The sequence below is a fragment of the Setaria viridis genome, chromosome 9, assembly GCF_005286985.2.
Source record: "Setaria viridis chromosome 9, Setaria_viridis_v4.0, whole genome shotgun sequence".
Lineage (NCBI taxonomy): Eukaryota > Viridiplantae > Streptophyta > Magnoliopsida > Poales > Poaceae > Setaria > Setaria viridis.
Window position 1 is genome coordinate 35,676,461 of NC_048271.2, and position 13,974 is coordinate 35,690,434.

Genomic DNA, 13,974 nt, shown 5'->3' on the forward strand with positions numbered 1-13,974 from the left:
TTCCACTTGGTGCAAAAATATTCTGTTTTTCAGCAATTCCATGTGTTTTTAAAGGAAAATCACGGTAGGAAAAGGTCAATTTTTTTTGCTTTTTTAGAACAGTCAAATCTTTTGCTGAGAAAATGAGAAACAGAACTCAAGAAACGAAACGCGTAATAGGCCCATAAAATCAGCCCTGTGCTTCGCATTTTGCTTAGGAATTTCCATATGCAAGCAAACTGGGCCGACAACTGGGCCTGCATGGGGTCTACGTTGAACGGACCGGTGGTGGGCCCCGGGTAAAGGCCACGTCGCATTCGGTCGATGGGTATGTATGCCACGGACCACCAGCCAGCGGGCCGCCCACCTGCCGGCCGCGGTTTGGCTCAACGCGCCACGCGCGGGCCCACTAAACAGCGACGGCACTCCGGCCGGGCTCACGCTCACCCACCCCCGCGCGCTTCAGGAAGAGCACTGCTTTCTCCTCCACGTGTCGAGCATATGGGCCCTCGCCTCGCCGCGTCGCGCCAGGCCGCGCATTGCCGCACTTGCGCGGCCACGTCACCCCTGCCGTCGCCGACGTCGCGTCGCTTGGCCTCCAAGTCCAACATCCCTTCATCACTTCGTCGCTTTCGCGTCGACGCCGCGACCGCGACCGAGGAATTCTCTATTCGGCCTAGTCTGGTTCAGTTAGAGCTCGCGAGCTTCTGATTGGGTCGGTCGCTTGGTTCTTCGTTCTCCGGGAGATTCCTTTGCTCTGGAGTCACCATTTTCGGGAGGTCTTTGGGCGGGTGTGGGGGCTGCAAATGGAGGAGAGGTACGAGGCGCTGAAGGAGCTCGGCGCCGGTAACTTCGGGGTCGCGAGGCTGGTCAGGGACAAGCAGACCAAGGAGCTCGTCGCCGTCAAGTACATCGAGAGGGGCAAGAAGGTACGCAGTAGTCGCGAGGCTTTGGGCTTTTGATTCCCGTTCGTGCTTAATTTTGGGGTTTGGTGGAGTCGGAATTGGGATTTGGTATGGTGTTGGAGGGTCGTTTCATGGTGAGGAAATTGGGGGTTCCAGTCTAGAAAGTGCCTCTGACTTGAGTTTTTTTTTTTTTTGGATTTGTGTGGTGTTTCCTGGATAGTTTTTTTGAGTAGTGTATCTGTGCAGATTGATGAGAATGTGCAGAGGGAGATCATCAATCACCAGTCGCTCCGACACCCTAACATCGTACGGTTCAAGGAGGTAATTCAGAAAATTTTAGCTCATTTATCGATTGATTGGTATCTTTATCGGTTGCTTTTGTCGAATTTAATTGATGAAGGTTTATGGTTCTGAAGTCTGAACTGAAAAGTGTGGCTACAAAGTAGAACTGGTACCTTTTGGGAGATAAAGGATAGTGTGTTGTTTTGTTCGCATGATGACTGTATCTGCCCTATGCTTAGCAGCACTGAATCCACTATTAGCCGAGCTGCACAAAGCCACAAACTATGTCAATTGATAGTTGTCAGAGTAGTTTCAGAGGCATCCTAGTTTATTCTAAGTACGAGCTTAGCTGAATCATTTTTCAAACATTGAACAATTTATCATCTTATTAAGACTAAATTGCATCACAAGCTCATAGTTTGTTCTGTGAATCAATTGCTAACAGGTTTGTTTAACACCCACACATCTCGCCATTGTAATGGAATATGCTGCTGGTGGAGAGCTCTTTGAGAAAATCTGCACCGCAGGGCGATTCAGTGAAGATGAGGTTCGTTTTGGCCCTACTTGTCCTATCATGAGCTTATGTTCATAGCCCCAAACCATGCCTGACTAATATTGTGTGTTTCTTTTGTTGTTAATGTCAATAGTCCAGGTATTTCTTTCAGCAGCTAATATCAGGGGTCAGCTACTGCCATTCCATGGTATGGTTTTGCTTCAAACAGTCTACAATGTTCAGGAATAGCAGTGCACAAGAGTTAATGAACTGCAAATGTGAATGCAGGAAATTTGTCACCGTGATCTTAAACTTGAGAACACCCTCCTTGATGGGAGTCCAACACCTCGCGTAAAAATTTGTGACTTTGGTTACTCAAAGGTGCAATATGTGGATACTGCACTGGCTCTGTTCTGCATCTTAACTTTACCAGTTACTGACTTCTCTTGTGTCGTTGAATCAGTTACAAACTTCGCTTGTGTGCTTTTCAGTCTGCTTTGCTGCATTCAAAACCAAAATCAACAGTTGGCACCCCAGCTTACATAGCACCCGAGGTTCTTTCAAGAAAAGAGTATGATGGCAAGGTGAATGACTTATTGCCTTTTTTTGACAGTCCTAAGCTCTACACTGTATTTTGTACTACTATTCCATTAACTATACAAAATTTTGAATTCTTTATATGAGAACTGAGCTATAGGAGTTTGCTAGTTTAGTAACTTCAAATTTCATATCTATTTGTTGACTGAGGATTTGAAGTTTGAATCCTTCACCTTTTTTGAGAATACGCAGCCTGCGCATCTTTGTATTAAGAAGAAAGTTTGAATCCTTCACAGAATATTGTTTTGTCACTGAAAGAAAGCAGTAGTCCTTTATGCAGAAAAAAGCACTGACTGCTGAGAATTTGGTTCTGGACATAGAGTGCATTCTTTTTCTAACGTTGCGTGACCACAGTAATATAGCATTTTTTTATGAAGACAGTAATATAGCATTTAGGTACTAGTTGCTTCATTGGGTCACTACCACTGAAACTGCTTACACTGAAAACAAGCAGGAATATGAAGTCGTTCCAGTGTTGCGTTTAGGCTTCTGAACTTTCTGAAACTTAACATAGTGTTTGCAAACTTTGCATGTTGTGAATAACTAATTCTTCGCATCCAGGTAGCAGATGTTTGGTCCTGCGGCGTGACACTGTACGTAATGCTCGTGGGGTCGTATCCATTTGAAGATCCCGAGGATCCAAAGAACTTCCGCAAAACGATCAGCGTAATCATCTCATCCATCTCCCTTTCCCTTCTGTCGGTTATCACAGCTCGCTTCAGTTGCTTGTTTGGTGAATCTGGAAGCATGGAACTCTGAAAGCAACGCAAAATGTGCGTCTTGTGCCTGACAGAGGATTCTTGGCGTGCAATACTCCATCCCGGATTATGTGAGAGTGTCTTCAGACTGCAGACGCCTTTTGTCTCAAATTTTCGTCTCCGATCCTTCAAAGGTACTTCCTCCTTTTCTGTTCAGGAAATCTAAGTTATCCTTGAGATTGACTGACAAAGTGAACCCTTCTGGAAACTCTTGTCTGGCTGAAGAGGATCACGATCCCGGAGATAAAGCAGCACCCTTGGTTCCTGAAGAACCTGCCGAGGGAGATCTCGGAGAGGGAGAAGGCCAACTACAAGGACACGGAGGCCGCCGAGCCGGCGCAGGCCGTGGACGAGATCATGCGGATCGTCCAGGAGGCCAAGACCCCAGGCGACATGTCCAAGGTGGTGGACCCGGCGCTCCTCGCCGAGATGGCCGAGCTTGAGAGCGAAGAGGAAGAGGCTGACCCCGAGGACACCTACTGATCAGCTCTTGCATGCAGAGGCCCTTGGGCTGCAGATACAGGATCTCGGAACTGGATGTGGTGCCGTCGGACCTAACCAACCATAAGTAAACCAAGCGAGTGTGTGTGTTAAGGAACGTTGCATTGTTACTCTGTATAGCGCTGTACAATTGTACGTTGCATTGCACGGGATTAACTATAGGGTGCAGTGATTGATTTAAATAAAAGTAAAGATGTTGAATCTCGTCGAACGTCTACGAAGCTGCCCTCAAAATTAAACTGCTAGCGAAAGTGAAATGGGGAAAACCCTTCAAACAAAATCTTGTGTTCCAACTTCCAAATCTCGACGGTCCATTTCATTGTGCGGTTGTGCACTCTGCCACGCGCCGCGGCGTCGCCACGTGCACACACGAGCGGCGATGTATTGCATGCGAAGCGTTTCGCGCGCCGCGCCCGCCTCCTTTCCTCTCGCGGTTCGCTCCCCCCGATTCGATCTCCCCTCCCTGCCCACCGCGCCGCCGGCTCCCCCCAGTGCCCCACGGCTCCTCGTGCCGCAGACGAGGCCGCGGCGGGGCCCCACGATGGTGCGCGCGGCAGCTGCGGGGTCGGCGGGCGAGCGGGCGCCGGGCAGCTGGCGTTCGCGCCCCGCGCGTCAGATCCCGGACTCCCGGAGTACCCTGACCCGGCCGCGCTGGAGGCCACGGAGCGCGCGCTGGAGACGTTCCCGCCGCTGGTGTTCGCGGGCGAGGCGCGGAAGCTGGAGGAGCGGCTCGGGGAGGCGTTCCTCCTGCAGGGCGGCGACTGCGCCGAGAGCTTCAAGGAGTTCAGCGCCAACAACATCCGCGACACGTTCCGGCTCATGCTGCAGATGGCCGTCATCCTCACCTTCGGCGGCCAGATGCCCACCATCAAGGTCGTCCTCGTCCAATCCCTCCATGGTTCACCACTCACGACCTCTCGTCCTCTCCTCCTCCCTGATCTAATCCAAGCATTGTTTCTTCTTACTAAAAGATCGTTCTTCCGTTTGGAAATCCGCGCCTAAATGCACGATTTGCACTGCCCTAACGAGAATGTCTGACTTTTGTTTGGATTGTTATGGATATGACTTCTATGCGCCTCCATATCTATCATCATTTAGCATTTGGCACGTTCGTGACATTTAAACCTATGTTTTCAGTTGATCTGTTTTAGGGTCCCTTTTGTCATCCTCCCAAGTCCCAATTTCTCTTTAGATAACATTACAAATGTCCCTGTGTTAAGTTTCGGTGCTGTGTAGTTCACTGCTCGGTAGCAGAATGATTGTTTTCTGGTATTGTGAATTGCTTTTAATTCATCATCAAACTATAAGCGAAATGAAAATTGGAAATTGAAAATACGTTGAAGCATCTATTTTCCATGCCGTGTTTTTAGATATTTCATATTTGTTCAATGTGCGAAAAGAGGACTCAGGTTATCACAAGATCAGAGATGGGTGTCTGACTGTGGAGACTGTGACAAGATGCAGATTGGACATATGCAAAATATTAAGTAAAAATAAAGAAAAACGAAAACCAACACAGTATTGACACTAGGATCACATCTGTTTAGCATCACTGCTGTGGATATTTACAAATAAGAAAAATACATTGATGATGTCCTGAAAACAATATTCTGTATTTCAGTCTCTTAACTTGCTCTTTTGTTACGATTGGAAAAATGAAAAGTGCTACCGTTAAAAAATTTTATAAGTTTGTCCATTTGTGAACCTTGACTTATCATTCCACATTAGCAAAATGCAACACTAGCCTGTTGTTTGAGCCAGCAGGTTATTTAGTAGGAGTAGTTTATATTAGATTAGAAGAGGTACTCCCAAGTAGTTTATACTTTATAATAGGTGTTGACAATGTGTATTTCAGGTTGGAAGGTTGGGTGGTCAATTTGCTAAACCAAGATCGAACCCAACTGAGACTAGAGATGGGGTAACGCTTCCCCTCTATACCTATAGAGGGGATATCATCAATGGGGACACTTTTGATGAGAAATCACGTGTACCAGATCCTGAAAGGCTGATTAAGGCCTACAACCAGTCAGCAAGCACACTGAATCTTCTCAGAGGATTTACCCATGGAGGGTTTGCAGATCTTCAGAGAGTCACCCAGTGGAATCTCGATTTCTTGAGGCACAGCACACAAGGAGACAGGTACTTAGCCAGTGTCATCGAGTAACTATGCCTTCTGCTTTTAGTTTTATCCTACTATTTTTCACTTGTTTTATTTTCTCAATCAAAACTTCACCTGTTACTGGCTTTGCTTCAGGTAGAAAATCCAGTGAGCAAAATAACAAATATAACGAAGTAGTTTGTTTATCCAACTGTTTGTGCTATTCATTCTTATACACTATACTACAGATCTATATGATAACTCGTGCTAGCAGGTATCTGGAGCTTTCTCAGAGGGTTCAGGATGCCGTTGGGTTTATGGCTGCTGCTGGTCTGACTACTCGACACCCCATCATGACCACAGCTGAGTTATGGACATCCCATGAGTGCCTTCACTTACAATATGAGCAAGCACTGACTAGGGAGGACTCCATTTCTGGGATGTACTATGACTGTTCTGGACACATGCTTTGGGTCGGTGAGAGGACTAGGCAGCTGGATGGTGCTCATGTTGAATTCCTTCGTGGTATTTCAAATCCTCTGGGTGTAAAGGTAATAACCATGCCACCAGAGTATGTGTGGGTAAAATCTCCGGTTAACATCTTTTCATATAATATAGAAATCCTCAAGCTACGTGTCTTATTGTTATTGATCGATGTATTTCTCATATATGGTCATAAGTAACATTTGAAAGTACATTTTATATGTGAACTTTTATTACTTAGCTATCAGATCTCATCCTTTTTTCTCGAAAAACTATAAGAGCTGCAGTCTTGTAGCCTTTAGTATTGTACTGGTAGTCAGTGCAATGTCTAGTTTTCAGCAGTTATGAAGAGAAGCATATTAGTTACTGTTTTGTTGTTATCTTCCTCTGGCCAGTGTTAACTTGTATATGCTATATAGGTAAGTGATAAGCTTGATCCATCAGAGCTGGTGAAGTTGTGTGAGATTCTGAACCCTCACAACAAGCCCGGTAGATTGACCATTATCACAAGAATGGGGGCTGAGAACATGCGTGTCAAGCTTCCACATATGATCGGAGCAGTTCGCCAAGCTGGGATGATTGTTACTTGGGTTAGCAATCCAATGCACGGGAACACCATCAGGGCACCGTGTGGGCTGAAGACAAGATCATTCGATGCAACCAGGTAAGAGCAGGCCTTCTGCTTTCGTTTGGTAATAAGCAACCTTCTGACGTATGTATTTTCATACACTTGACACTTCTTGTATGTTCAGGCTGAGCTCAGGGCTTTCTTTGATGTTCATGAGCAAGAGGGAAGCCACCCCGGAGGTGTTCACTTGGAGATGACGGGGCAGGACGTTACAGAATGTATTGGTGGATCCAAGGCAGTGACATTTGATGATCTCGGTGATCGCTACCACACACACTGTGACCCCAGGCTGAACGCATCGCAGTCCCTCGAGCTGGCTTTTGCCATTGCTGACAGGCTAAGGAAGAAGAGAAACATGACATGGAACAAATTGATGTCCAGGGCTATTGCTTAAGAGGATAAGGGATGAAGCTTGAATTTTGCCACTTATAATTAAGGCTATAAGCTATTGACAGCCGCTAGGGAAGATATATTCACATCCCTTAGTTCTTCTTTGACAAATAATAGGCTCCAATTGATTTTTAGCAGTATAGATATGAAATGTCTTCATATTTAACTAGCCGTTCTCAAAACAATATACTGCCATTTTTCTCTCAAAATAATGTCTTCATCTTTAACAGGGGTTCAGTAATCAGTCCAAAGCGAATGCAATATGGTGTTTTCTCCGTTTTATTAATTCATGAAAAAATATGTTGGTGGATGTTGCTATCATCTTAATTGAAAAAGGAAGATTGTTTTGTGCATCTAAAGTTAGATTTGTGAATATGGCCGCGGAGGTTATGCTAGCGTGGCTTCAACTGTGTTAGTGATAGTTAAAACAACAAACAACATTTTTCTTCTAATCATGTTTCTATTTTTCTCATGGTGATGAGCTACGTATAGGTTATTTGAGTTGTTTATCTATCAATGTATTTTTCGGTAACACCTTCATGCGCCTTGAGCCAGCTGACTTCCTCGATCATGATCGCGGTGCACGCGTGATCGACGTATGCCTTCCCTTGATATGCTCTAGCTCTTTTTTGGCCATGTTCAGCGCAGCCCCCAGTCCCCCATAGCCTATGGACATCATGAACGGGATCGCCTTGACATTCACTACTGGTTCTTCTTTGGCTACGTTTAGCTTGACCTCCATAGTATATGGACAGCACGAAGTGGACGTCCCTATCTTGAATATATACCCTCTAGCTCTTTATACTAGCCACGTTCAGCTTGACGATCCAATGATGCTCAATCATCTTCTTCCTCTATCTCAAGATGTAGCCTCCTCATATTTGCTCTCAAAATTTTTGTAAGTCTTGGTACACACCGGCAACCATCCACCCACTCTAAGGACCTCTTCGGCGGTTTGGATCCAACTGACTAAAATTTAGAAGCATTAACGTTATCGCCTCATCACCATGCCTGTCCATTTGCTCTCAAACTCTTCCTAAGCCCGCGAACACATGGGCAATCATCCATCCTAAGCTGGACGTTCGAATTGAGCTTGTGCGCTTGAAGTCACTATCTAACAAGTAACAAGTCGAGTAAGATCCATGTTTCATGCATTTCTTTCCGTTATGATCTTATTCATGATATTATTCAGGCAATATTGCTTCCTGTCAGCTTATGTATCACCGCAATTCACGAGTTTTTGGGCTTGCTAGATTCCTTGCGTCTCGTCTAGGGCTGATCCGAGCCGTTCTAGCTGTCACCTGTACACTTGTGACCGTTGGATCTGTCCAATTGCCTTTTCCCCTTCCCTTCTGGTCTTCCCCAGAGCAAAAGTAAGAGGGTGTTTGGTTCCACCTCCTAAAATTTTAGCTCCTAAAAAGTAACTAAAAAGGGACTAAAGAGCCAAACACTATGACTAAAAGGGAACTAAAAACTTTAAATTTTAGGAGGCCCAAAACTCTCTAGTCCCCTCACCCCTCCTAAAAGTGGCTAAAACCGGTTGTGGACGCCCCCTGCCCCTGCACCCTCATCCCGACCGCTCGCACCCCCGCCGCCAGACCCATCCAACCCCAACACCGCCGCCGCTAAATCCGTCCTCCACGCTGGCAGCCGCGCCCTCCCCCGCTGGTCCGCCGCACCCAAGTCGCCGGTCCACTGCCCCAAGACGAATCCGCCCGATTTCTTCTCCGCGCCCGCTAGTCGTGCCGCCATCCCCTGCCTCCCTCCGCCAGCGGGCGCACGCCATCCTCCCCTCCCTCCCTCCGCTGGCGCCCCCTCTCCCTCCCTCCCTCCTCCGATGGGCGCACTTCGTCCTCCCTCGCCTCCCTTCACCGACGGGCCGCCCCTCTCCTTCCTCCCTCCACCGGTGGGGGGCGCGCGTCGTGCTCCCCTACCTCCCTCCGCTAGGGGGCCACCCATCCTCCCTGCCTCCCTCCTCCGACGGGTCGTGCTGCCCCTCGCCTACCTCCCTCCACCGACGCGGAGGAGGACGGGGAGCTAAAGCATGGCAGGGATGAGCTTCGGAGCAGGAAGGCGGTTATTTTTAATCACTTGAATCAGACACTCTTTAGGTGAGATTAAAACTTTTTTAAAATTAAAATTTTAGGAGCTTGGAACCAAGGAAGTGCATAAGCATCTCCGGGACCAACCAAAACCGCACCACGTCGTCGGCCACGCTCTCTCCCACGCAGAGTCGCAGACACGACAAGCGAGCGAAAAGAGGTGGAGGAGTTGGGACTTGGGAGGCGCACCGAAGCGAAGCAGCACTTGCGGCGGCGGCGGCGGCGGCCTTGGCGGCGATGGCGACGACGATGACGGCGAAGCGAGGCCCAAGCGGCGGCGAGGTGCGCGGCGCCGGCGGCCGCGCGCGCGCCTGCCCCATCCAGGGCGGAGAGGCCGACCACCCTTCCGCCGCCGCGCTCCGCGCCAGCCTCTCCACCAGGGATCAGGTGCGTTCGTCTGGTGTGCGCCTGCGCGGCGCGCACGCGCGTGTTTTGCAATGTCGCCCCCTACCTACGTGGAGGATGGGGCGATTATGGTTTTGCTTTGTTTGGTTCTGGTGGTGTGCGGTGCCCTGTGCTCATGCGTGTTAGGGTATTGTGGGCGCTGCAGGAGATTGAGGAAATGCGGAGGCGGCTGCGGGAGTTGGAGAAGCTGGAGTTCGAGATACCACCCGCTGCATCGCATGGTAATCCGGTCGCTAACACGCCATCTCTGTTTGCCACTTTGCCTTGTTAGCGGTTTGTTTCGTCTGTGCGAGCCGGCACTGGATTGAACTGTGGAGGTTGGCTGGATACTGGAGGAGGAGGACAGCATGCTAATTCAGCCTTTTAGGTGATATGTGCTTGAACTTGCGGTGCTGTTTGTTTGGAGCATGTCGGTCCTTCTGGTGCAATGTAGTTGGCTTCACTTTTCTGCCAATAAATGGCTATTTTCTATTCTATTTGATCATGTTCGAGGAGATGTTTTGTTGTGCGGTTGCAGTAAACTAATATATTTGTTAGAGTGGATTGATGAATACTGGATGCCACACTTCAGCGTTCTCAGGTGTTACGTGGATTGATGAGTATAATGTCTGTGTCCTGTCATTATTTGCTCTGTTGGTCAGTGATAGTATTTTTTTTATTGAAATTGATCAGCTTTTGATGAGGTCTAATTGATTGATATATTGTGGTCAAAGTCAAAGCATGCCTAGTTTAGTTACAATTCAGTAGGTAAGCTATCTGAGATGAGGACTGATTGATTGATATATTGTGGTCAAAGTCAAAGCATGCCTAGTATAGTTACAATTCAGTAGGTAAGCTATCTAAGATGCTTTAAGCAAGCACATTCTGGCATTGAACATATTGAGAATCCTGCATTCCAATGGAGACCTTAGAGGGCTATTTCCTGTGGTTAACAATTGTGTTTCTAGATAGAATCATCAGCTCATCAGACCGGACCTGCATTTTGATTTTTGCCTAATGGTACTCCTGTGTCTCCTAGGATTCAATTATGATCCAGTACAGCTAGGAAATATGTTCATCAGGCATCTAGTTCAGTGATGAAAGCATCCAAGTAAACGCAAAAGGATCATTGCAATGTATTCTGTCCCCTTGCTAGAATTTATTGGTGTAAGAGTGGAGATTTCAGATGCATAAAATTCTATTCTGGTTACACAGTTGTGCTTGCATAGGGCACCATGATGACACTAACACTATATTCCATAGAAACCACAATTTGTACACATAGACACAATGTGACTAAAGCTTATGCTCAGCTTAATTTCTTATAGCCATCTCCTTCACCCTATTGGTACTTCTGCTTCTGAAAATTGATTGGCAGTGAAGACAAACTTTCATATGATCTTGTTTAGTGTATTTTGCAAATATTTGAAGGTGTGCAAACTGCAAAGTAAGATATGCATCATACCATACCTCTGCTTATTTACTTAATTCGTAAGAACATCTATACTTTACACGACCATAGTATTTAGTTGGTTCATTGCTGTGTTTAAGTACCTTTTCTTATGACATGCTTCATAATTCTGATTGCAAGTGCTGTGCAGTAATTTGTTTTCCCCCACCCTAATGCTTCAATGGAGTACCGTTTCAGTTTTCCATTATACTCTATAGTCTGTTTACCACTCTTTTTCTTTTTGTTTGTATTCCCAGAAGAAGAATCTGAAACAGCAGCAGCAGCAACAACAGCTGAAACGGCAGAGGTGGATGCCCGCTCCATCTATGTCGGGAATGTGAGTTTTCTTCTCCTTTTGTGCTGCTTGTCCTAGTGTTATTCAAGCATGTCCAAGACACTTGTAAATATCCTGTAGCCCTTGAGCATTGATTCTGTATTCAAAGGGAGCACTTCAATAAACTTTAATTATTTCTTCCTGTGGCTGGGATTAATGGTGTTGTATATATTTTATAAGCAAACACTTTTCAAAAATGTATTAACATGGTGCCATGTGTCACCTTGCTTCAGGTTGACTATGCTTGCTTGCCAGAGGAAGTTCAGCAGCATTTTCAGTTTTGTGGAACTATCAACAGAGTGACAATCTTGACAGACAGTTTTGGTCAACCTAAAGGATTTGCTTATGTGGAGTTTGATGAAGTTGAGGCTGTTCAGAATGCTCTTCTTTTGAATGAAACGGAACTTCATGGTCGTCCTTTGAAGGTCCAAAAGAACTTGCTGTAATATTTACGCGCGATTGGTTTCAACTTCGTAACATTTCTTTTATCTGCTGCTTTTTACATTTAGGTCTGTCCGAAAAGAACCAACATTCCAGGAATGAAGCAATCTAGGGGAAGGCATCCTTTCTATCCATCATATGGGTAAGGATATTTCATCATGGAGATACATTACGCGTGGATGTGGAAAGATGATAAACGTGGAAGTGCTATCTTGATTAGGTGCAATCATCACATTATCACTTTTGAGGTGACCTAGCTCCACTTGACTGGCTCATTTGCCTAGCTTCTCCAGAAGCTAATCTTATCTGTTGAAAGGAGATAGAATGTGTTAGGAGTGTCATTTGTGGCTTGTCGAACTTGTGCCCATCACCATCTCCCTATCTCTCACCTTTGCAAGCTAATATTTACCAAATGAGATCTCCATCTTCTCTGCGAAGCTTGCTTGTTGGCTTCTTCCTGGAGAAAAACATGACTGAAGCGTTCTTAGTGTAGATGCTGATCTTGAAAGCAAGCCTTATGATTCTTCAAATGTGGTGGATTTTCTGATTCTCCTGAATAACATTTCTAATTTTGGTTTTATCTTCTCTGCAGGAAGGTACCAAGGTTCAGGAGGTTCCTGGGGTACAGCTACAGCCCTTACTACTGATCCTACTGGGCTGATGTGATTCGCTGATCCATTCAGTTTTCTAGACCTAGCAAATCTCCCCCCAACAAATCGTGGTATAGAAGTATAGTTCCAGCGTTGTGCATCCCGAATAGGCAGGAACCGGAAGACTCAGCTCTTACATAGTTTCTTCATTGCCGTACCTCCCTTGAAGTTCAAACTGTAATAACATCCTTCAACCTTAGAAAATGACTCTTTTTTGCGCATCCATGAGTTTTTCTGCAATTATCTGAAATCAACCGGATTGGCAAGAACTGTACTTTTGTTCAGAGCCCTCTTTTGACCTGAAAGTTGCAACGGATTAACTCTAGTTATGTGATGTCCAAAGTCCAATATACATGAAGTATGACTTTTGATTTTCGGTTAATCTGGATGTTCTATTGCTGCCTTTTGATGTTCAGTTAATCTGAATGTTCTGCTGTTCTGTACGGAACGACGGTTGTGTTGCATTATGTACCCACAATTGCCTGGGTGAAAAATTTGTTCCTATTTTATTTCAAAAAAAAATGTTCCTATTTGTCTTGTCTCCATGCTTTGCAAGGCTCTGTTCATGTGTTCTTGGAGATTTCGTATTTCTGGGGTTTCTACTTTCGAATACTTCAGAGTTTGGTGCAATACCTGAGTTTATAGCTATCTAGGATTTAAGGCAGTCCATTTCCAACTGAGATTTCGGATTTCATATGCAAGAAAGCTGATATACTATATTGAGAAGCTTGGGGTTTGTGCTTTGCTATTATCTTTCTTTGTTCTGTGTTATCATAATGCTTCTGTTTGTGTGGCTGTTTGTAACCATAGCTTAGTACTCCATTCAGCGACAAAGCAGGGCACCTTCAGAACTGACCCATCTTGATGCACACTGCAAAGCTTCATCAAGCATTCAAGGTACAAGCTGTACAATCGTGGTACTCGACAAATCAGCAGAGTACCCGGTAGCAATGTTTGGATCTTTAGTCCGGACTAAAATTCATGTCACATCGAATATTCAGAGGCTAATTAGGATTAAATATGAACTAATTATAAAACTATTTACATAGATGGAGGCTAATTCACCAGACGAATCTAAGTCTAATTAATTCATCATTAGCACATGTTTGTAGCATCACATTGTCAAACCATGGACTAATTACGCTTAATAGATTCGTCTCGCAAATTATAATTACGCTTAATAGATTCATCTCGCAAATTAGTCTCCATCTGTGCAATTGATTTTGTAATTAGTCTATGTTTAATACTCCTAATTAGTATCTAAACATAATTGATTTTGTAATTAGTCTATGTTTAATACTCCTAATTAGTATCTAAACATTCGATGTGGAACTAAAGAAACAAAAACCCATTCCTGACTGACTGTACAACATCTTGTCCTGACTAACCGTATAATCTATTGCAGTTAACACAGAAAACACATACTCAGTAGAATTGATATGCCACATGCTTGCTCACCAAATTTCAAGGACGCAGTGGCAAGCAAGCACCTGGGAGGT

General features: G+C 45.4%; 2 protein-coding genes and 1 pseudogene across 2 annotated transcripts; all 3 read left to right on the forward strand.

The window, feature by feature from the left end:
- Window positions 1-526: 526 nt before the first annotated feature.
- Window positions 527-3,719, forward strand: LOC117840674 (serine/threonine-protein kinase SAPK3). The gene is made up of 9 exons (XM_034721193.2): window positions 527-908; window positions 1,131-1,205; window positions 1,612-1,713; window positions 1,814-1,867; window positions 1,948-2,040; window positions 2,151-2,243; window positions 2,818-2,922; window positions 3,050-3,148; window positions 3,240-3,719. The coding sequence occupies exons 1-9, from the start codon at window positions 786-788 to the stop codon at window positions 3,495-3,497; spliced, it is 1,002 nt and encodes a 333-aa protein (XP_034577084.1). The 5' UTR covers window positions 527-785; the 3' UTR covers window positions 3,498-3,719.
- A 337-nt stretch (window positions 3,720-4,056) lies between these two features.
- Window positions 4,057-7,068, forward strand: LOC117840673 (phospho-2-dehydro-3-deoxyheptonate aldolase 2, chloroplastic-like; annotated as a pseudogene).
- Window positions 7,069-8,910: 1,842 nt separating this feature from the next.
- LOC117840675 (polyadenylate-binding protein 1) lies at window positions 8,911-12,759 on the forward strand. The gene is made up of 6 exons (XM_034721194.2): window positions 8,911-9,603; window positions 9,767-9,842; window positions 11,308-11,387; window positions 11,618-11,809; window positions 11,894-11,967; window positions 12,418-12,759. The coding sequence occupies exons 1-6, from the start codon at window positions 9,454-9,456 to the stop codon at window positions 12,470-12,472; spliced, it is 627 nt and encodes a 208-aa protein (XP_034577085.1). The 5' UTR covers window positions 8,911-9,453; the 3' UTR covers window positions 12,473-12,759.
- Window positions 12,760-13,974: the final 1,215 nt, after the last annotated feature.

Excerpts from the sequence above, each read along its gene's own strand:
- LOC117840674 (XM_034721193.2), top strand. The coding sequence starts at position 786 with ATGGAGGAGAGGTACGAGGCGCTGAAGGAGCTCGGCGCCGGTAACTTC. Across the intron at positions 909-1,130 it reads ACATCGAGAGGGGCAAGAAG|ATTGATGAGAATGTGCAGAG; the intron begins GTACGCAGTAGT and ends GTATCTGTGCAG. Across the intron at positions 2,923-3,049 it reads ACTTCCGCAAAACGATCAGC|AGGATTCTTGGCGTGCAATA; the intron begins GTAATCATCTCA and ends TGTGCCTGACAG.
- LOC117840675 (XM_034721194.2), top strand. The coding sequence starts at position 9,454 with ATGGCGACGACGATGACGGCGAAGCGAGGCCCAAGCGGCGGCGAGGTG. Across the intron at positions 9,604-9,766 it reads GCCTCTCCACCAGGGATCAG|GAGATTGAGGAAATGCGGAG; the intron begins GTGCGTTCGTCT and ends TGGGCGCTGCAG. Across the intron at positions 11,810-11,893 it reads TTCATGGTCGTCCTTTGAAG|GTCTGTCCGAAAAGAACCAA; the intron begins GTCCAAAAGAAC and ends TTTTACATTTAG.